General features: G+C 37.3%; 1 protein-coding gene across 5 annotated transcripts in view; it reads left to right on the top strand.

The window, feature by feature from the left end:
- The window catches only part of SPAG17 (sperm associated antigen 17), an 89,255-nt gene that overhangs the window by 57,076 nt on the left and 9,917 nt on the right, over positions 1-22,262 (top strand). For 4 of the 5 annotated variants that reach the window (XR_011680134.1, XM_071433224.1, XM_071433223.1 and 1 more), the window contains exons 24-39: positions 1,761-1,972; positions 4,668-4,788; positions 6,603-6,958; positions 9,329-9,461; positions 10,730-10,923; positions 11,213-11,357; positions 12,504-12,658; positions 13,069-13,245; positions 14,033-14,154; positions 14,320-14,450; positions 16,028-16,155; positions 16,506-16,685; positions 18,320-18,427; positions 19,831-19,876; positions 21,371-21,467; positions 21,908-21,955. Coding sequence is in view for 4 of the 5 variants with exons in the window: in XM_071433224.1 (XP_071289325.1) it covers positions 1,761-1,972; positions 4,668-4,788; positions 6,603-6,958; positions 9,329-9,461; positions 10,730-10,923; positions 11,213-11,357; positions 12,504-12,658; positions 13,069-13,245; positions 14,033-14,154; positions 14,320-14,450; positions 16,028-16,155; positions 16,506-16,685; positions 18,320-18,427; positions 19,831-19,876; positions 21,371-21,467; positions 21,908-21,955 (2,353 nt within the window). In the remaining variant the exon portion in view is untranslated. The remainder of the gene's footprint in view (positions 1-1,760; positions 1,973-4,667; positions 4,789-6,602; positions 6,959-9,328; positions 9,462-10,729; positions 10,924-11,212; positions 11,358-12,503; positions 12,659-13,068; positions 13,246-14,032; positions 14,155-14,319; positions 14,451-16,027; positions 16,156-16,505; positions 16,686-18,319; positions 18,428-19,830; positions 19,877-21,370; positions 21,468-21,907; positions 21,956-22,262) is intronic. The other variant, XM_071433225.1, reaches the window with a different exon arrangement.

Here is a 22,262-nt window from a genome sequence, read left to right on the forward strand (position 1 = left end):
GTTTGAAGGCCACCGAAACCATCTTATGGATAAAAGTGAAACCCTTCTCTGATCAGAAAATAATTCCAGCATTTTTCAGCTCTTAAAATATGAAAACATTTAATTGAATGCATCTTTGTGTGGACTGTGGTAAACCATTCAACTCTACACTCAGTTTTAATTGTTCAAATATATGTTACAAATTAATTACTAAAAAAATAGACTGTTTAGACTTGGGTCAAAAGAGCATTTACAATAGTGGCCTGCAAAAACTTGGATTTTGGCATAAAAGAGAGAAATGTCTGATTAAACACCTACATGTCAGCTGTGATGTTTAGATTTTTTCACATTCACCATAATCATCCTATTCTGCATTAGAATAATCCTTGCCACGTTGAGCTTTAGAGTGCTGCTGACTGGCATTCTTTCATTGCTTGCAGTTTTTCTATGATCATTGCTTATGCCAAACCCCCATGGGTCTTTGTATTCCAAGTGCTCAGAATAATTCTGACCAGAAATAATCCCTTAGATGATTCTCATATGCCATCCATCCCTAATGCAGAATGGTATACCATGAAATCTGCAGTTTCTCTCCACTGATCAGTTAAATTGTGTGCAAATTACACTTTTTCCATGCAGTACTGAAATAGGTTTCTGGAAACTCTCTAATTCACATTTTTCTTGCTGTTTTTCATACTTTATCTATTTCATCTTCCTTTTAGGGAAGCTAAGGTGACAAAAGGTCTCAGGTTGTTTTTTAGCTTTATGCAACTTTTTTTTCTTTTGGGGGGCAGATGTTAATATTTCTTCAAGTTTTGAATTATTCTTTGTTTTCTCCAGCATTATCAAAGGTTAATTTCCAATCACCTTAGATTTTTGTTAGAAATAATCTCCTTGTCTCTTTATGAATCTGGGACTGCTTGTGTACCTGCAGGGCTTTTGATTCTGGATACTATAGAACCTCTGCACTTGCTCTTTATATTTTAACAAAATCATGAGAGTACAACTTCAAGTCCTAGACATGTGAATGTGTTTATCTGGAATTTTACACCTCTCTCAAGATTTCTAAAGGCACTTTATCTCAGTCTTGACAATCCACTCTTTTCCGTTGTTACCCTCAGACACCATGTTCTTATTTTGGGAGGCAACCAAAATAAAAGCATGGGTGAAATTTCTATGAAAGTGAAGTGTCAGTTTGTTGAAATAATTACAGAAAATGTAAATTTGTGTTATTTTCAAGAAATTGTTTTGAAAGATAACATGACTCCTTCCTGTTGACATGCCTAGAAGGCTGTCCTAATGCTTGGCTTGAAGAATTGCAAGAGTCTTATCAAGTCTAGATCATTAGAATCTTTCTGAAGAATTATAGCAAAATAGACATATGTAGTACAAAATTTGTCAAGTCTGTCTGTGCTGGATCAGTCCATGATAAAGCAGAACACAGATACTAGATTCAGAATGTCTCCACTTTTAAGTATTCTGGAAGTAAAAAATAATTTTAAAATTATATTTTTTTTATTTTTGACGTGACAACCAAGGGACAACTTGTGGGAAGCAATAGTTTCAAGATGTCTTTTAGGCTAATAAGTTGTCAGTGTGTGAAAAGATTTTCTAAATACTCTTATATATATAATCCCTCTATCTGAAATAACAAACTCCCCTACTGAGGTTATTATTTCTATGGTAAAATTCAGTGTACAAAATCTTTTTAAAAAATAAAATGTGGTCATCTACATTTATGAAGCTTAATTACATTGAAAATCTTGCTTTTCCTTCCTCAGATGATGAAACAGGTCTTGTCTTAGCAAGAATTCTGAACATCCCTTCTGTTCATCTTCCGACGGTAATTCCAACAGTTTCTGCTATTACACCAGCTCCAGGAAAAAAAGACAAGTTTGACAGAGGAAAATCAGGAAAAGCTTCTACCAAAGTAAACCGTCGCAAATTAGCCCCTTCACCACCTGATAACATGGTACAGAAAGAAGAACAAAAGGTGAGAGAAGAGACAATATCCAATCCAAAGAAACAAAACAAAAATTCAAAGGCACGAATTTCTGTAAAAGGAACGTATATTCTTCTCAGAGGGCTTTGAGCTGTGCCTTTACAAATTCCTAACAATTTGTGGTGCTGTTAAGGATGTGTTTTACTCTTTCAGTTGTTCTCATATGTACATATTGGCAGCTGCTAATTAACTTAGTCTTTATGGTGATGTAAAGCAGTGAGTCTGCCATGGCCCACATTCTTTTGTCAATTTTGGCTTTACAGTTACAGCTGTTACAGTGCAGGTGATCAGGGGGCTGGAGCACCTTCCCTGCAAAGACAAACTGAAACCATTGGGGTTGTCCAGCCCGGAGAAGAGAGCGCTGCAGGAAGACCTTAGAGCATGCCTTCCAGTACCTAAGTGAGGCTACAAGAGAGCGGGAGGGGGACTTTTTACCAGAGCTTGTAGTGACAGGACAAGGGGAAATGGCTTTAAACTGAAAGATTAAGATTTAATGTTAGGGAGAAATTCTTTACTGTGAAGGTGATTGAGGCACTGGAACAGATGCCCAGAGAAGCTGTGGATGCCCCATCCTTGGAAGTGTTGAAGGCCAGGTTGGATGGGGCTTTGAGCACCCTGGTCTAGTGGATACTGTCCGTGTCCATGGAAGGGGGTTGAATCTCAACAATCTTTAAGGTTCCTTCCAACCTGAACCATTCTATGATTATTAATACCTCAGTTAAAAGAACTGCTAAATTTTTAGTTGAACCAAGTAGAATTTCTTTGGGCTTTCCAAAACCCATATTCAAGGGTCTAACCAACCAGCAATTTAGTGAAGACAGTTTTGCAATACCTTGCTCTGTAATTTGGTCTTTTAAGCTCATAACAAGCCAGGGACTAGCAATTTGAGGAAGTTACTTTAGCCTTTGACTGAAGCACTTCTATCATAGTACAAGTCTTTGGAAAGTATGAATGAATCTTTGGAAATCTTTTGGAAATCTTTTGAATTCTGAATTTCTCTTCTGAACTAGTTTTTAGTACCTTGTGGTTGAAGTGACACTGTGGCTGTTGTTGCAAAACAGATTCTGTGCATATCCACAAAAAGGGCTCCTTACCTAATTTCATCATGGGAAGTGGTGTAGGGAGTTGCCAAACAGCACTCAGCATAACATACAGCAATTGTCTGGCACAAATGAACCCTACTGAAAAATAGCCCTATAATTAAAAATCTGTCAGGATGACTTCTAAACCAAAAGGTTTTTAACTACTTGGTTTGGAATTACTTTGCATGGAGAGTATCCATATTAGTGCATACAGCACCTGTCTGAGTCTGCAAGTATTTTGGAGAATGGGATTAGAATCCAAATCGTACTTGACAAATTCACGTGGATATGGTCTGTAAAATAGGATGCAATTCAGTAGGAGTAAGAGGTAGGTTCTACAATTACATATAAATAATCTGTATGTATCTACAGAATGGATAACAATTGTGTCAGTAACAGTTCTATAGAGAAAGGTCTGAGAGTTGTCATGGATCAGAAGCTATCCGTAAGTCAACAATGCCATCTTCCTGTGAGAAGGGCAAAGACCACTGAGATGTAAATACAGAGGAGTATAGCCTGCTAAATAAGTGAAGTTAGTGTTCTTTTAGGGCAGGTAGAGTCTCAGTCGGAGTATTGTGTCCAGTTGTGGATACTGCACTTCAAGAAAAACATGAGCCCACTCTGAAAGTTTTAAGGAAAGCATGAAGAAAGATGACAGGTCTTGAAAACTTAACCAGTGGGAAAGATTTAAAATAATTAGTTTGGGTTTCTTTGATCTTGAGTTGAGAGACAGAATAGCCTTCTGTAAAGATCTAAAAATAACCATCATCTATTATGTGAGCTTGTATCATCAGAGGTATTTAGAAGTAAACTGATTTTCTGCAGCAGTGATTCAAGTCAGTCTCTGGGAAAATGTCAGTAAGGCTAAGCAAGGTAAAGCCCTGGAACAGTTTACGAGGAAACCTCCAGCCCTGAAAATTTTTAGAATACCTTACATTAGAATTTTTTGCTAACGGTATAGTTATACTTGATTATTGTTTTTTCACCATTAGACAGGGAGCAGTAGATGACAACTGAGGGTTACTTCTGCCCTATTCTGTGACTTCTACCTCATGATGCTGTGACTACAATCTTAGAGTATTGAGAGTAGCCTTAATTATCAGTAATATTATGTAAATTAACTGTAAAATATACAGCATCTTTTATGTTGAAAAACAGATGGCAAAACATCTGCCATTTCCCCCCTGTATTTCTCTTCCTAAAAAGCAAGAATATGGAATAATACCAGGACAAGTTCTCTCTGTTACCTATGTCTGCTACCCAAAACTTTTTTCGTCTTATGACTACTGGCATAGTGTAGTCCATTGTTACATAGGTTTTTGAGGGGATGATTCTTCAAGGTGAATGAAAGATAGCATAATCAAAGAAAATAACTAATATTTCCACTTCTGAATCCATAAACTCTGAAAATGGTAAATATGAACCACTATATGAACCACATCATATGAACCACACTATATGAACCACACTATATGAACCACAGCACTAAAAAAAAAAACAAACCACTGTTAAAATGGAATCTATATAGACTAAATCTGTACTCTCATTTTTTCTTTATTATTTTAAAATGTGGACTAGAACCTAATTAATTTTTCATTCTGTAGATGGAAATGCAAGAACCAGTTCCCCAAGCACAAGAGGTGTCAGATGCTCCTGCTTTTCCGAGTTTGAATGTCTCCTGTCCCAACGGACTTGTATTAACTTTCCTCGGTGAAAGGTTTCAAGGTTAGTTTTCTGAGACACTGCAAAGTAAGGAATTTCAGAGAAGCTAAGACTACAGAAGAAAATTATTTCTTCATTGATGGGTTTAGATGTAACTCTAATGTTTTCAATATGTCAGAATGCTAAGTCTGTCATGTCTATTTCATAGTATTTGCAACGTGAATAATATGATTTTATTCAAACAAATATGAAATCTAGAATCACAAGTTGTTGAACATAAAAGATTGAGGGGAAGGAAGTAGCAACCCTAAAAAGCCCTTGGGAGTCATGTTGGATAATTATTTGAATATGTACATAGATTGGAATACTAAAGAAAAACAAGCAAATTCAATAAGTAAATACATATATATAGAGGAATCTTGAGTGATAGCAGGAAGATGGTTACATTACCCATGTCTGCACTTCCTTTGAAAGCATATGTACTTAAGTCCCCAAGACAAAATGTTAATAATTTGAAAGATTCAGGGAAGAATGGCTAGAATGATTAAAGCATCAGAAGATGTATCTTATAATGAGCTCATTTCACCAGAGAACTCCATTAAAGCACAAAAGAAAAGGTCAAAGGAGTGACTAGTGCCAGCCTGGAAGTAGAAGAAAACAGAATTTTGGTGATAGCTGGTAAACACAGTATACAAAGTTATTACAATTTTCAGGGGCTTGAAACTGAAAACTAGGACTTTGTACTAGGTTTAAGTTATACTCATTTGGTAAAAATGTTACATTCATAAATGGTAAGAATGATTGACAAAACTAACCAAGGCTATGATGGAGTCCCTGCTGCTGGTTGTTTTACAATCAGGGGGGTTTTTGTTGCTTTTCTAAAAGATGCAATCAGTTTCAAACAGGAATTATTTCACAGAAGTCCTTTGGTTTATGCCATCCAGTACATACAGAGAAAACACCCAGAATAAGCCTTTCTGCCCTTATCATTGGATTTCCTTTAGAAGACTGATAGGGTATATGGATACTTTAAAGCTTCTGTGCCTGACAAATATTCTGCAATAATTATTTTCTGCAGTGTTTTTGAAAATCACTGCTAGATTCATCTTTGCATGTTCTAAACTGTAGTAAATCTTGGGGTTTTTTAGTCATGCTGTTAGGTTTTGAATCAGAGAAATGTGAATTTTGTTGTCGTCTAGTTAATTCTAAGAACAGCCATGTACAGATGTCATTTAATACCTATGTACAACAAATCTGTACAGCTCAGTAAATGTGCTCTGATTAATCTGGTATGAAGTAATGAACATGGAGAGTGTTCTCAAAGATACATAATTTGGCAAGAAGCATAACTTGAAATGCTGAGTAGTTGAGGTGAACAGAGCAATTACAGACACTTCATTGGAGTCTCTCAATAAAATTATCATAATTATACCCCTTAGCATACTCAAAACACTGCCATCATTTAATCTAAGAAATTTACTTGCTCAAGCAGACAGAATATATTACTTGGGTTTCTCTACAAATTCAAACTTGGTGAAACCCAGGGGTTTTTTTCACCTTTATGGGCAGTTAGGGAATTCCTCTCACATGTTAGTCTTCCAAAAGTTTAGCATCCATAAGAAATCCATCTTTACATTCCCCTTGTTTTCATTTGGAAAGACAGCCACCTTCACAAGAGGATGCAGAGTGTCTGAGTAGGTGACTGTTTTGAACTTTGCTCTGAAATCAGGGTCTGTCTTTTACTCTGTGGATTACAAATTCAGCCAAGGAGGGTTAGTCTCACCTAAGTTGCACATCTTCTGTCGACATCGTGGTGCTGGGTGTGTAGCACTGTTTGAATGTGTGCTATGCAGTACTAATTCAAAGTTTGCTTTCAGATTTGAAAGGTGAAGCCACTGCCACTGAAGCAAAGAAAGAGACACTAGAGGAAAGTAAAGCCAAAGCAGATGAAGAAGAGAAGGAAAAGGTTATGCCAGGTGGAGAGAAGGAAGAGGTTATGCCAAGTGGAGAGGACGAACATCAGGTTACAGAAGGTGAAATAAAGCAGGAAGACACCAAAAGTGAACAGGCTAAGTGGCCTCCTCTGGAAATTATGGTTAGACAGAGTTATCCCCAAAAGGTAAAGGACTCTCATCTTTATTCACCTCCAGCAAGGCAAAAAGAGCAAGAGGTGTCAAGAGTCATCACTAGTCAAGGAACTGTCATAAAGCACCTGATGGCTGGATCTACCCAGGTATGTTTGGTAGAATTCATTGCAAGCACTGCACTTTAATACAGTTCAATGAAAGGGAAGGTGATTACCCTTAAACTTGTTTTTGTCTACCGAGATTGAGAAGTGTCCAGTTTGTAGATGATGGAGTTAAGTAATACTGAATTATGCAACCATGTCAAAACTAAAGTACTCTTGGCTTTGTTCAGAGTCAGAACTTAGGGAGATTTAAGTATGAAAATTACAGGCACTAAAAGGTTTTAGGCAACTTTGTGATTAGGTAATAGCTGAATCTGGTTCAGAGAACTGCATTCCTAAACTTAAGCTTCTGAAGTGTGGATTAGTTCAGCTTTGAGTATTTTTGGCAATATGAAAGCATTCATATATTTTTTTCAGTTCAAACACTCATATGGGATCCAGAAAAGACATGAGTTCCTGTAGACACATTTCCCCTAAATTTTCAGGGGGAAAGTCTGTATATTCCTAAGTACCTGCTTTGTTTACACATATTTTTGTTGTGTAGAATTTTGTTACAGTTTAGGTGCTATAAGCTATCTTTGCAAATATTATAATCAATCCACAAGCAACTTTTTTTTTTAACTCTGACTCTACATGTAGTTAGCAAACAGATGAAAGAGGAGTCATCTAATTTGACTCAGAATCTGTCAAATAATTCCTTATTTCCTGAATTTCTTTTTCCTGTCTAAGTAGACCACAATGCCTAGTGTAAGTTCTTTACATTTATTCATCACACTGGATGTTAAAACATTTTGCCGGGATTCCTGAGAAATATATCCATTTCAGAAATAGCTGCTGTATGTCTATATATCCACAATATACTATTTCCTGAGAGAAAAAATGTAGATCTTATGTGCCTAAAATGATTTTGCAGTAGTCTTTGCTTAAACAGATTATGACTGCGTCCTTTGAATTAACTTAATGTCTATGAGTCATCAGAAATTTATTGCATATGATGAGCATTCAAAAAAGAAGAAATAAATTATTCCTTACAGTAACAATTTCAAGAGTTGTTTCTATATGTTGTCCATTTCTTTTCTACATTTTACTGTATTTATAAATTAATTTAGGGATGGTTGGAGTAATTCTAGAGTTTATCTAGACACATAGAGAACATGCATATCAAGACATGAGCGTAATGGATCCCAGAAACCAGATATAATTTGATGAGTAACCAAAACTTGTTTTGTTGACTATCATAATGTCTAAAAAATTCACAGCACTCATAGACATGTATAATATTTCAGCACAGATCAATATGTCAATACAGATGCATTATCAATGCTACCAAAAAAGTCATTAACCTATGACCATTTAGTCAAAGAATAATCTTTACTGTTTATTTTTATAACGCCTTTTTGTAATTAGAAGAGTCCCCATTAATTAGATCCACAGACTGCAGCAAATAGCACTCCTTCTGGCAGTGACAAATGGGATGAAATTTAACAAAACCAACTCCTGGATTCGACAGAGTGGGACAGAGTAATGCCAGGCACATGTACAAACTGGGAGAGGAGTCTGCAGAGCGCCCTGCAGGGAGGGCCCTGGGGGTGCTGGGGGCAGCAGCAGCTCAGTGAGAGCCAGCAGGGCACAGCCCAGAGGGCAGGAACCGTGTCCTGGGGGCATCAAACACAGAGCACAGCCGGGCAGAGGGGGGATCATCCATCACCCGCTGTGCTCAGCGCTGCTGCGGCCTCACCCGGAGTGCTGGGAGCAGCTCTGGGCACCGCCACTCCAGAGGGGTGGGAAGGTCCTGCAGTGAGTCCAGAGAACAGCAAAGCTTGTGGAAGGGCTGGCAGGTGCCTGAGAGGAGTGGCTGAGGGCACTGGGCTTGTCTGCTTTGGAGAGCCAGGTGCTGAGGGTCAGCCTCCTTGCTTTCTGCAGCTCCCTGACAGGGGAAGTGCAGAGGGAGGTGCTGATCCCTTCTCGCTGGAATCCACTGACAGGACACATGGAAATGGCTCAAAGGAGCACTATGGGAGGTTCAGGCTGGAGGCTGGACATCGGGAAGCAGAAGAGTGGTCAGACACTGGAACAGGCTTGCTGGAAAGGTGGTTGATGCCCCAAGGTAGTCAGTGTTTAAGAGACATTTGATCAATGCCATTGACAAGATGCTTTAACTTGGTCAGCCCTGAAGTGGTCAGGCAGTTGGACCAGGTGATCATTGTAGGTCCCTTCCAACTGAAATAGTCTGTTCTATTAATTCTCTTCAAGATAGCTTCTTTATTTCTTGTATTCATTCTGAGAGATTTTACTTTTTTCCTCTTCATCGCCTACAGTATTCTAGTGACTATCACATTTGTGACACATTCTTTTAGGACTTTCTAGTGGTGTTTGAGTTTATTTTAACCTCTAGTATGTCCTTGATTTCTGTAGATTCTGTTTGCTGATGGCACAGTGAGTAATAGCCCTGATTCTGGTCCTGTCCTACCCCCACCTACGGATGAAATATGGAGGAAAACTCCCTTAACAGAATCAGACCATTTATCTGAGACTAGCACAAAGAAAGGTAATATTTCGTGTGTTTTGGACAGATATAAAGTTAGTAGGGCTGATGATACTTAGTAAAGAGCATATTTCTTTAGTCTGAAAATTCTGTCAATGTGAAAATGCAATTTTATCTGTACTCAGCTGCTGCACACTGCTATGTTACCTACATAGCAAATAATCTCTCTCCTACTCCAAATGTATTTTTCTTCTAACATGGTAGGACTCTAATAAGTAAAAGGTTGTGTAAGAACTTCATTAGTAGCAGAGTAAACACAAAGTCTTTTAAAAGAAATCCTTGTAGTATTAAATCCTTACTTTTGTCTTACAGTTTTTAGTCTTTGTATTAAGAAATGCTTCTCTCACAGAGGATACATTTTTCTTTCTCACTCCGTGTATTCCAAGGCACCTACTATTGGTCATTATCAATTGGTTGTATGGACATGTGCTTGGTGGTAATATAGCCATTCTTATTGTATTTTGACTGAGAAAGAACCAAATAATATTTACTTCATACCTCAGAGTGTAGTCCAAGATCACTGTCAGTATTACTTAGTACACAGAATAATTCTGACCTGTCGTATTAACATAAAATTTATTGGAAATAGGTGAATAAAAATTGCTGCCAAAGAGAAAGGTGTCTCAAAAAGAGACTTTTGAGTCGAGTCCAGTCCTTTTTCTTAGGATATTCCTTTAGATACCTGCAAAGATGAGAACAACTCTGAAAAACTGTTTTCTAATATGAATTCTCAGTATCTCTGACTAGTGTATGTCCTTTATTCCTTGTCCTTTATTTATGATCAGTTTTTCACCTTCTCCCCTGCTTATTCTTGACAAATTTCTAGTAAAAGGTTTCATCTCTTTTTTGTCTCAGGGTGCTTTTTGCTAGATAATTGCTCTAAGTCTTTCAGCCTGCTCTCTGGACTACACTCTTGTCTTTTGCATACACTTTGTCTTTTTTTCCTGAATATGGGAGACAAGAGTTCTCTATAATATTCCTAATAAGATCTCTCCAATTGCCTTTCATAATGAGATCTTCATCCTTTTCTTCTGATGCACCATAGGACTGATGGCATTAGCATGCCATATACTTTTTCTGTAAGAAGCACATTAGATAAGGCTAGTTCAAGATCATGTCTTTGAGTAGCAGGAGTTGTCATTTTCTTCTAGCCTGTCAAATAGTTCATTTTGCAATTCTGTCAAAAGCAATGTTCACAAACTGAACTTTACTGGTTTTGTCTTTTGCCTTAGAGAATATCAAGTCTGATACAGAAATTTTTGTTTTTGCAGGAAAAGGCAGTGACAAGACATCAGTACCGTCACAGAAGTCTGATGAGTTTGAAAAGGCCAGTTCTACACAACCTAAGGCAGGAACCTGGATAACAACAACTCCATTAGGCATTCTAGTGGGCACAGAGGGTGCCACAAGAATGGATCTGAAGCCACTCTTAATGTATCAGGCCACGAACCCAGCTGATGGAATGGTATTAACTGCTTTGGTGTTACTGTAGCACTGTCTATAAGCTAAGAGACAGGGCTAGCAATCATAAGTTGCAGGATTTGTTCTTTTAAAACATCCTACAGGTTGTGTGATTACACTGTTAGAAATGCAGTAGCTTTAGATTTTGAAGAAAATGTAGTTCCTCTGTCTCTCAAGTAGATGACAATGTGTTAGGCAAACTTCTTTAGTGCTTCCTGACCCCTTATATTGTTGTCGCTGCTGTCACAAGTATCACAGTGCCAATATAAATGAGTAGTCCTTCATTCTTTCAGATTATGACTGTACGAGAAGATGAAGTGATAATTGTTGAAAAGCCAGATGGTAACAAAGTAGTAGAACATGCTGATGGTACCAGGATAACAACTTTTTATGAAAAATGTGAAGACCTTTCTGTACCAGAGGGTAGTGTGGAAACAGGTAATATCTAAAGGGGAGCTCTTACTTTTCTTGCACTTAATATTTTGTGAAGCAGAAAGTTATCAAAATATATACTAAAAGTGGTTTATACCAGTAGCCTAGATAATAGATCCACTAGTGCAGTCTAGGCTTAGTTTGTTTACTTTCTTTCAGCAGTATATTCAGTGCAAAAATTATACTGTTGCAAGTAATTTAATTTCCTTCTTTCATACCTAGATGGTCCTCCATCACCATGAGACCACAGTGCCAGGGTTTTAGTGATTTCATTGCCCTCTCTCCCCTGCCCTAATAATAACAAGGAAGCTTTGAGTTTTAACTGAAGAGGTATGAAAGGACCAAGGCATCCTTCTATTCCCCAGTGAAGCCATGGACTCACCAGCCTTGGAGATACTAAATATCTGAATATGGCTGTGGAAAATGGCCTGCCAAGAAAAGTGAAACTTGTATTTGCCTGAAATAAGTGGGGCTAAAGGTCATCTGTGACTCTTCTGGCTGGTGGTGTATTCTGTATGACTGCTTCATTTGCAAGACAAGTCCTGTCCTCCTTAATTAAAATGAAGGGGACATTTACTGTGTGGGTGTCTGGACTGTTCAAACACAGTGTAGGGAAAGACCATTATTGATTTTGCAGAAAATGTTCAGGGACATCTCCCTGTGGGATTTCAAAAGTCAAAATCCCTTGAACTGACCTATCTCTTCAATGGAAAGGCAATAACCAGATTAACATGCCTGTTATCATTTGTTTTCCAAGATTTGTGTTGTTGAATAGGAATTTCTTCACATTTTAGAGTTTGTATTACAGGCACAAAGAATTTCAGGGATCCAACTTGTATATTACAAATACGCAGATCATTATGGTTAGTACCATACTTGATACATTAGAGTGTACTTTCCTGGCCAGCTACAGATGGTTACAGATATTTTTTACTGTTGAGTTTTCCTATATTGAATTCACAGTCCAGAATTTAAAAGATTGCATATTGTTTACATAATGTAAAAATATGTGATAAAGGATGCTATGAAGTTTATGAAGGTCTTGCACTGAAAAGATAAAGATCCAGAACTATGAGAGAAAAAGCAAATTGATTCCTAAGACATGTCCATGATTCTTGTGCTCCTGTCTCATTGTTCTGCATTAATTCTTAGATGAACCCTCAGAAGCCATCGCAAAGAAACGCAAAGGTACACGAGTAGAGAATCCTGAGTTTGCTACTGTTATAACAAATTGTGAGGATGGTACCTGTTGTACTGTCTTTGGAGATGGGACATCTATTGTAGCAAAGCCACAGGGAACATATCAGGTGGGAATTATTTTTTGTTTGTGACAGTGGAGTTTAATCTCTGTGTTCCAAGTTCCCTGCCATTAGCAGCTCTCATCTTCATTACCTCCCTTCTCTGTAGTCTTCACTAGTCCCTATTTCTCTATCTCTTTCATACTCTGGCAATGCTTAGATACTTACTCACAAATGTACAGTGTATTTAAATCACAGTCTTAAATCTCCTGAAGTTAAATATCACAGACTGAGATAAGCCTACCTCTTGAACCTCATATTCCTTCTTTCTCCCCTTTGATTCCTCTAAAGTGGATGATTCAGCACTGAATGTCTGAAAGCTGTCCTCTTGATTTTTATCTGTTCTTCATTTTCACAGTATCTTTAAATTAAAATTTTCACCTTTGAGGATTGAACCTCTTCCCTTTTTGCTGTCATAGGTTTTACCCAGAAAGGGAGGCTTTCTTTTCTTTGATGAAGATTGCTCAGCAGTTTATAGCCATGAAGTTTATGATTTCAGCAGCAAGGAAGAAGAGAAACAAGCAGGGAGATACATTATGAAACACACTTCCAGCACTATTTGTGAGATGATGGATCCTGAAGGAAATATTTTCAAGGTAAAATACATGGAAGAAAACAAGTTTCTGCATTCTATTATAAACTTCTCTCAAAGTCAAATTGTAACCTTGTAATATTTGAAGTAGCCAGAATCAGGTCTCTGATATCTTCTTGACTGTGTGATGGATATTCTTTTTTTATATTTATCCCTCTTTAGAGAGACTGAAACAGAACACATGGTGTACAATTTAGCTCACCTTTAATTAGCATGATTTGTACTATAGCAAATAATCAGCTCTGCAAGTGAGGATTAAAAATTAGGTGGTGTCAGATTCAGTTAGTGGACTGTGCTTTGAATCACCCTTATTTAAATTGGATCTTGAAAAAGCCATTATTATTCCTTTTTAGGTCATTCTTGGTTATCTTGCTTATTCAAACAAGAATGTTAATGTTACCTTAGTTAATAAGCACATAGTATTTTCAAGAAGGAAAATACTGTAGAAGTTCACTCAGTAGGTATACAGCAATGTCTGTCTTGACTATTACAGTTACCTGGCTTGACCAGTGAGTGAGTATTTTTGTGTAAGAGTCCTTGGGAATTTATTAAATACCAGCATGTGATATTAGTATTTATGATACAGCATGTCTTTCAAGAAATGTTATGGGGGTTTTACTGTCCTGTCAGTTTTCCTCTTTATTTCTTTTTCCTGTGAGTTTCCAGTCACTCATTGTGAAATGTGTTTTTCTGTCTCTTTCACTGGACTAGGCTAAGTTAAAGTTCTCCAGCAAGTCACTGTTTTAAAAGTATCTTTTAACTCAAGTAATTTCACATAATTTCTGCTATAGGTCCTGGCTGATGGCAGCACAGATGTGTGTGTTCCCAGCAGTGGCTCTGATGACAAGGAGGACAGGAGTTCAGCAGCAGATGATGTTAACAAACCTATCTCTGATAATGAGCATGTCCCCAGGTAAACTGCATTGCATTCATAGGTTAACACTTTTCTTCATAGTATTTTACAGAGTTCAGGGATTTGTGCTCCCTTTGCTCATTACTCTGTATTTGCACATTTGATGCCATCATGCTGGAGTTCTGCTCTCTTGATAGAGCCCCATTCATATGTTTGGCTGTGCAGGTTTTTCATCATCTCTGCGGATGGTTCTGGAACGGAGCTCCTGCGAACAAAGGATGTACACGAGTATATGGCTGAGGCCTGCAGTGATCCTGCCACTGCAGTCCTGCAGGATCTTGTACAAGAACAGCCAGGTAGAAAAGGTTTCTTCTCTGACAGACTACTAATAGAAAGAATTGAAAAGTTCCAAAACTCTTATACAGGCAGGAAATGTTTTTACCCTTGTAAATAAGTGTCCACACTTCTAGGAGTGAAAGAAAGGAGTTTAGGGGAAAACTCTGGGAAGCAGAGAATTAACTGAAGGACACTGTTAAGGGATAAGTGAACTAACAAATGGCATATCTTTATCCACTCTCAGTCACAGAAATAAAAGTGATTACCAACTAAATATATTCTTTGTGTTTATAATTTAAAAAGCTGAATGTATCACAGTCTCCATTAGTGATGTAGCAGTGAGGAGAATGATGCCCTGATGTTGACCTTTAGGCTGTCTATTGGAAAGGATACACATTAAAAAGCTGAAAAAACATGACTGGAATAGCCAATACTACATGGAACCAACCACCATGTAGTAGCAATGCAAGAAATTATGTCCTGGAATTGTTGGTTGTCATTGTAGAGGTAATTAGATCTGCTGTGTTTCTATAAAAGACACTCTGGTGTAACAGGTAGTTGCTAACAAAAAAATGTCTTTAAAAGAGAAGAAAGTATGGTTCCCCTGGATATGAGAGGATGATAAGTTAAGTTTGCTTCAAGCCATAAAGTCCTAAGACATATTTCTCATAGATTTATGTCATAAGCATATGACATAAAACAGCTTTCCCACTTACTACTCTTATAAAGTGTGACACATTTTTAAATGTACTTTTATTCACACAAATGAGTGGTTCCCCATTGCAGAAACCAAATGAAGTCATTATGCTGTGGGAAAAAAGAAAAAAGAAGGGACATGGAGGGAGCCAGAAAAATGCAGAAGATGAAAAGATCAGAAAGATGGAGAGGATACATACCCAGTCAAAATCCCAGTCAAAAAAATTTACTTACAACCAGCAATCGTTTGTAATAGTAGCACATCTGATTTTCCAGACTTCCTGCTCCACCTTTCACAATACTGGCTCTATTTGCCTTTACAGCAAAGTTTCACAACTTTGTATCATTGTGACAAAGTACCTCAGTGGTGATATCCATTTTGAAGGTCACCCGTAGGATGGATCATAGTAGATTAAGTAATTTTTGGGTTGGGCTGGAAAAAATATTTTGAAGAACATTAAAATTTATTCTAACAATACAAATAAATCATCTCTAAGGGAATCCGTCCAGTGATCAGGGCATGAAGTATAAAATACAGTGAAGAATTACGCATGTTCTGAATATGTTGTACTACTTCTGAGATTAGTATTCAGTACTCATGGGTCAATGCTGTGCTCTTCCTTGTTTGGGCTAATCCCCACACTATACAAGCGAGCTGTTAACCAAGAATCAAAGCAAGTAGCATAAGCAATTTATTGTTAAAAATGGGCTCAGTAAGCTGAACTTGTACCACTATTCTATAATCAACACAGGGATCTGATATTATCTGTAGCCATGGATACAAGGACTTTTATCTGTTAGTAATAAGATTTTTTTTTAGATAGGTGTTTTTTTCTGTAGGTCTGAGACACTTTTTTTTTTAATTTGAACTGGTTCTTAGCAAAATGTGTCTCTAAACCAGGTGTTTTAAGTATTACTGTCCTCCGGCCTATGGCTGAAGCATCCCCTTGGGTAATGAAGAAAGAACCAGAGAGTATTGTTCCTCCATATCTACAGCCAAAGACTCAGGAAGAATCTTCTCCTCGTGAGGTATAATTGTTTCAAAACTGTCTTTTCATGTTAAAGCAATAGATGTTTGTCTCTGTGGGGATATGAAGCTCTAAACAGTGTGAATGTTAAATTCAATTTATTAAGCAGACAGAGCAAATGGTAGGCTGTGTCAGGGAATGTATGGTCCCAGTCTTTTACACTTAGTGAAGGGATTAACAATTTTAAGGAGAGTTTATCTTAGCAGATGAAGATGGTTTAGGATGGATAAATTGTTCCCAGGAATCTACTGGCTTTATTGTCTAGGTCTGTGACATGCCTTTCAACTGAGACATATTGCCAATAAGTGCATTTTTGGGTTTTGATCTTTTTGTTTGCTCCTCTCTGTTCAGGGGGAGATCAAAGGTCCCCTAGTGAGAAGGTGTGCCTGGAAGGGTCTCAGCATTGGAGAAGCACGTGTGTCCTTGCCAGACCCTGTGCGAAAATGTCCCAAAAAACTGCAGATCCGCCAACTATTCCAGTATAAGCCACTCTGTGATGAACTAAGAGAAAAACTGCATCTTTCCCTCAAGGTAGTTCAACCACATTTATTCATTCTTCCAGTAAGCAATAGAGAACAAACAAGTAGACAAATTGGGTGTGATAAATGTGAAGTATATACCTGAGAAAAATCTACTATGCTTGAAGAACAATTATTTCATACATAGACAGGTGCTGTAAGTGTTTTTCTGAAAAAGTTCAATTGTTTCATTTACCTCTTATGAAACCTAGTTTTCTGAGCAAATACATGAGATCCAATCCAGCATACATGACAGACAGTACTCTAACATATAATTTCCTTGCTGTCAATATTGATATCTGTTACTTCACTTTTATTTTGCTTAGGGTTTGTTTTCCTCCAAAAAGCCTTAAGAATTTAAATCTATAAAGCTGAACAAGAATTTCTAGCTCACCATAATTCTGCAAGTAACTTGGTCACTGAGACACTGAGACACACTCTGGTCTTGGTTATGTATTTTTTTCATAAATCAATGTAGAACATTTCCAGGTTTCAGTCTGAGTTTGTTACTCTATCCATGTCTAGGAAATAGCTGTGTAGCCTTCTGACAAGGTTTGTGGTCATCCCTCCTTAGTGACTCGCTCACAGCAGGGTCCAAGCTGGACCTCCTGTGCCAGTGTTCTGAGATGGTGTCCAAAAGGGACCAGCTTTGCCCTTCTCACTGTTGGTGTAAAACATTCCTTTATTTAATTCACATTGTGAAGATGCTCTTAGAAGAGATTTTAGAGTCAAAACCCCATTATTACTTTGGAATTAGAGAATAACAAAATATATGTGTCCTGTAATTTATTCATTTAAACTATTTTGATAATGGCATTGCAGACTGAATTTGTAAGTTAACAGCATGTGACATGTGTGAAGGTAGTAGTATATTGTAGCCATTTATATAATTTTTTCCCCACATTACATTTCAAAGAAAACATGCTTGCAATAGAAAAACATTGACAGCTGGCCAGCCCAAACATGTTTGGGATATTCAAGTCTATCAGAATGAAATGTTACCAGTTTTTCAGTCTATAAATATATTAAAATTATTCTTTAATTTGCATACTGATCTTTCAAAGGCAAACAGTGTAAGAAAAGTTCCACACCAAAATGGCAAGGGAAGTCTATTAATCACCCAGATTGTTGATTTTTAGAGAAAGATGAATGCTGTTTATTACACTGGGAAAGAAGAACTGCAATTACTAGCACTGAAAAAACAGTTGCAAAAATTGCATAAATGTGCAATGAAAATACCCTCATTGCTCATAAATCAATATTTAATTAATTCTTTTTTCTTCCAGAATGAAGTGTCTTAAATCTTTAGCCTCACCTTCACTTTGTCAGAGCAAAATCAAGATTTGAGGAAAATATTCTTCCTTTCTCCATCTCCTATAAGATTAAAGAGATATAAACAAGTGAAAAAGAACTGGTGTGGGAAACATTTGTTTCTACAAACCTGTCTGTTAGTAAAGTTCTGTACTGCATGTAGCTTTCTGGCAGAGTGGTGTGTTTAAAACCCTTTTTTCTATCCAACTGATTTAAAGAGATGTGGGAAAAGAAATGTGCTTCTTTTCTGTAGCAGTTGGAATGATTATGTCAATGTAAATATCTATTTTAAGCCTACATCTGCATCTTTATTCGGCTTTTTCATTGTTCCACCAGGAATATATAGAGAACATCTTAAAGCAGGAAAATGAGCTGGAAGAGATTAATGTGAAAGAACCAAGAACAGAAGAGGAAAAGGAGAATGCTGCAACTCTCCTTGAACAGGTTACAGTGAGAAATTTTTAAGTATTTCTTTCAACAAAATCCTTGTATTGCATTGGAAGTGTGAACCTTGAAGCACATTATCCATTAATAAACCAGCAAATGTCAGAGCAGCACAGAGCCAGTTCTGGTGGAGATTAATGGTAAAGCAGAGCCACACTCAGCCTTCAGCTGGTCTGAATTCAGCTGGGCACTGCTGCCATTTGGGGAAGCAATGCTCAAAACAGTTCAAGAGTTCTACTGAATGATATGTTCCCAAACACACAGACCAAAATTACTTTCCAGTAATTTACTTTTTTTAATATCCCCTAACATCAGGGTGAAAATGTTTCCAGTCTGTTGTCATTGCACATGGGAGACTTTTATTTCAACCACAGCCACTTCCATAGTAAGAATTTAAACCCTGCTTTTGGGATAATACAAAAACAGTCTGGAGGAATATTGTTATTACTGCTGAGAAGCATTTTGTTTTTTTAAATATAATCTGTGAATTTTCATGGATAATTAGAACACAAAAAGAAAAAGGAGAGAATAGGTAATGGGAAAGGTGGGTAAATAAAAGAGGATCACAGCTTTTCTGGGAAAAGGGACAAAGAAATGATCTGTCAGTAATTCCATCTGCATCTATCCTCTAGGCAGACATTTATTTACTTCAATGAGGCCCAGGTGCTGAACCTCACATGCTGCTCAGATCCAGTGAACTTGTCTAGTGACTAATTCTTGTTGATTGTCCTGGCTACCTTCAGTACCTTCATTTCCAGTTACAGATTTCACATTGGACAACTCTTTTGTGAGCAGCAGTCTCAGTGTGCACCTGCTGTGACCCAGGAATCAGTGTCACATTGCTCCCAAGTCTCCAATAGCTCTATTACAACCCAGACTGCCTGGTCAGGAGCTCTGATTTCCAGTTAACTGCTTCAGAGACAGCAGGAGAATAAAGGAAACACTTGAGAGCCTCTTAACCCTCATTCACTTTACTGTAAGCCAGCCACATGAGATCTCCTCAGTAACAAAGCCTGCAAATTCCTGAACACATTTCCCATTTGACTTGTTGGGATTCTAAGTTTAATACAAGATAAGTATATCTTGTTCAGATTTTTTTGCCAAAGGATTTCAGTTTGATTAGGAATTAGCTTAGTTGACCTAATAAAAAGTAAGCATATAAAATACAAAGCTATCTATGCAGTGGGTCATCAAGGAGACAAATGCCTGTTTAGAACAGGGAAATTGTACTTCATATCCTTTTTTCCCAGCGTATGTTTTCTGACACACTGAAATACCTGACAATGTGACCACAAGAATGGGGATAACAAGATAGCACTTGTTAATAATATAAATCCTCTGAATAAGATGTTGTTGTGAATTTTATTTCTCATGTAGTCACAGTTATTCCTTCTTCATTGCAGTCCCTCCCTCACTGGAAGAAATCAACTGAAAAGCTCAGTGATAGAGGTAATAAAAATTTGAATACCTGTACTTTTAAAATTAAAAATATCATAATAAGTTTAAAAGTATTGTACTATTATTTTTAAAGAGGCAATATAAAGGTGAATTCATCTATGTACTATGTACGTGCTTCTGTGTGACTCTTACAGGTGATTAGGACTTCTTAGCATCAGTGATCCAGTATGTCTGAAAAATAATTCCTGGTTTTAGGCATGTGTATTTGACATTTTCATGTAGTGAGTTTTCTTAGGTGTAAGAACTATGACAATACTTGGCTATTTTTATGCAAGTAACAACTTTTCAGACAAGTTTTTCAAAGCAACTAAGTAAATCCTAGTTATTTATTACACTTCAAAATCTAATCTCAACCCATCACATCACATTTGTACATCAAGATGTACAAATAAAAGTTATCTCTTATAAAAGCCCATAACCCTTTTCTGTAGAAAAATTCATTACATTCTATCCCCTTGTGATGCTCATCTTTAAAGTGTTATTTTCCTTGTCAAGAATATTTCTACTTGTCAAAAACGTCATACTGTGCAAAATAAACAGAAACTGCTGCAACAAATGCTTGCTGAACAGTTTCCTCTTAAATGGAGCTGCAATTTTAATGTAGTATTGCTAATGAAGAAGATAGTGGGAAAGAAAAGCTCTTTGAAACATGTAAAAATGGAAAAAGATGAAAAATAAAATCATGTTTTATGGTGAAGAAGCTGACCAAAAAAACCCCCACATTTTGAAGTTTGAACTCATGTAATTCCCAGAACACTAAGAGATATTGTCATAGTCTAATAGGATCATATCTCTCAAATACTCACATCTCCTAAACTTCACCACAGAAAATTGTTTTTAGACAAGGAAATTTCTTTGGACCCATGATTTAGCTTCAAAGTATAAAGTAAACAACACACTTTATAAAATATGTTAGAGGATAGGGCAACTCTTTAATAAAGCCCCAGAGCTGGTCACAATATTAAATGTGGAAAGGCTGGCATTTCTCCATTATATATATTGAACTAGCAGTTCCTTCCATGAGAATGTTGATTATGGCTGCTTCACAGCCTCAATTAAGCACAAGCAAGCTTAAGCAAGCTAAATGTAATAAGGGTCCCTGAAAGCCCACATTATTTTCTTCATCTGTAGATAAAGACCTCAGAGCACCCCAGTTAGAGAGTGGCTGAATGTCAGCAACTTTTCCTATTCACAGGTATTTGTATCTTGAAAGAATGTAAAAATATGTCAGGAAATACAGGGTGGGAGTGTGAACCTAATCTGCTTCTTCTCCTTTCAATATTGAATTCAATTTCTTATCTGTTAATGCTCTGATCTTGATTTTGGAATGAAGTTCTTTCTGCCTTTTCCCTCACAGTAACAAAGATTCTGTTAGGTTTCCATAAAGTGGCAGAAAGATGCATTTAAAAAAATATCCTTTGATGGTTTTTTTCATAACCCTGTGCAGCAGGGCAAGCCCATTCAGCAATGCCCTTCCCCTTGCAGCCCGTGTGAGCCAGCTGTATGAGCAGGCAGTGGCTCCTCCTGCCCAGGATCACACAGGGAAGGCAAGCACTGCACACAGACAGGACCAGCAGCACAGGTAGGACAGAGCAGCAAGGACTGGTGCAAATGGAAATAACACAAAGGGTGAAGCCAAGCACGCTGTGCTTTACTGACTGTCATTAAGGGCTGGAATCTACGTCCCTAGATACATATGGCAACGTTTTACTGTCTTGTCCTGTGATTATTTTGTCCCTCTATGGCTCTCTTTCCATATCTGAAAGATAATTCAAAGTTTGTTGGGAAAAGATTTTGCATATTTCTTGGATTGAATGATCTAATAAAAATGCAGATATGAGCAAACACTTTTGTGCAAACCATACAAGTCTGAGTCAGAAGCCACCTGAAGTGTTTACATAACATACTCTCATGAAAAGCATTTTCTTTCCAGGGTTATCTTGTAAATATTTTTATATTTATAGAAGACTACTGGTTTTCTCATTCCCACTACTCTCTCTTTTTTTCTTCTGGGTGATTCAGTCCAGAAGGAGTAAAATCCAAGTGGAAAAGCAAACTGGAAGAGACCAGGTAATAATATTAGTAGGATCAAGTTCTTTTATGAGCCAGCTTAATCTGCTTTTGTAAAGAATGTTACTGATTTCACCAGGTCTCGGGTGATGGTGCAATGCCTTGACTGCAAATAATGTGGTATTTTCTGCTCAACAGAAATGTTGAAAAAGTGGTTTGAGTCTCTTTCTTTTGTCTTTTTTTCTCCCCAAACCCAGCAGCATTACTATTAACTTACACTATGCAAACCAAGGCTGAAGCAGAAGCCCTTTGTTTTCTTTTCTGCTTCTGCCACTAGTGTAGAAAATACCGTATATTAATATTTTCA

Source organism: Agelaius tricolor, unplaced genomic scaffold (assembly GCF_023055355.1).
Source record: "Agelaius tricolor isolate 1412-34295 unplaced genomic scaffold, bAgeTri1.0.p SCAF_9, whole genome shotgun sequence".
In the NCBI taxonomy this organism is placed as follows: domain Eukaryota; kingdom Metazoa; phylum Chordata; class Aves; order Passeriformes; family Icteridae; genus Agelaius; species Agelaius tricolor.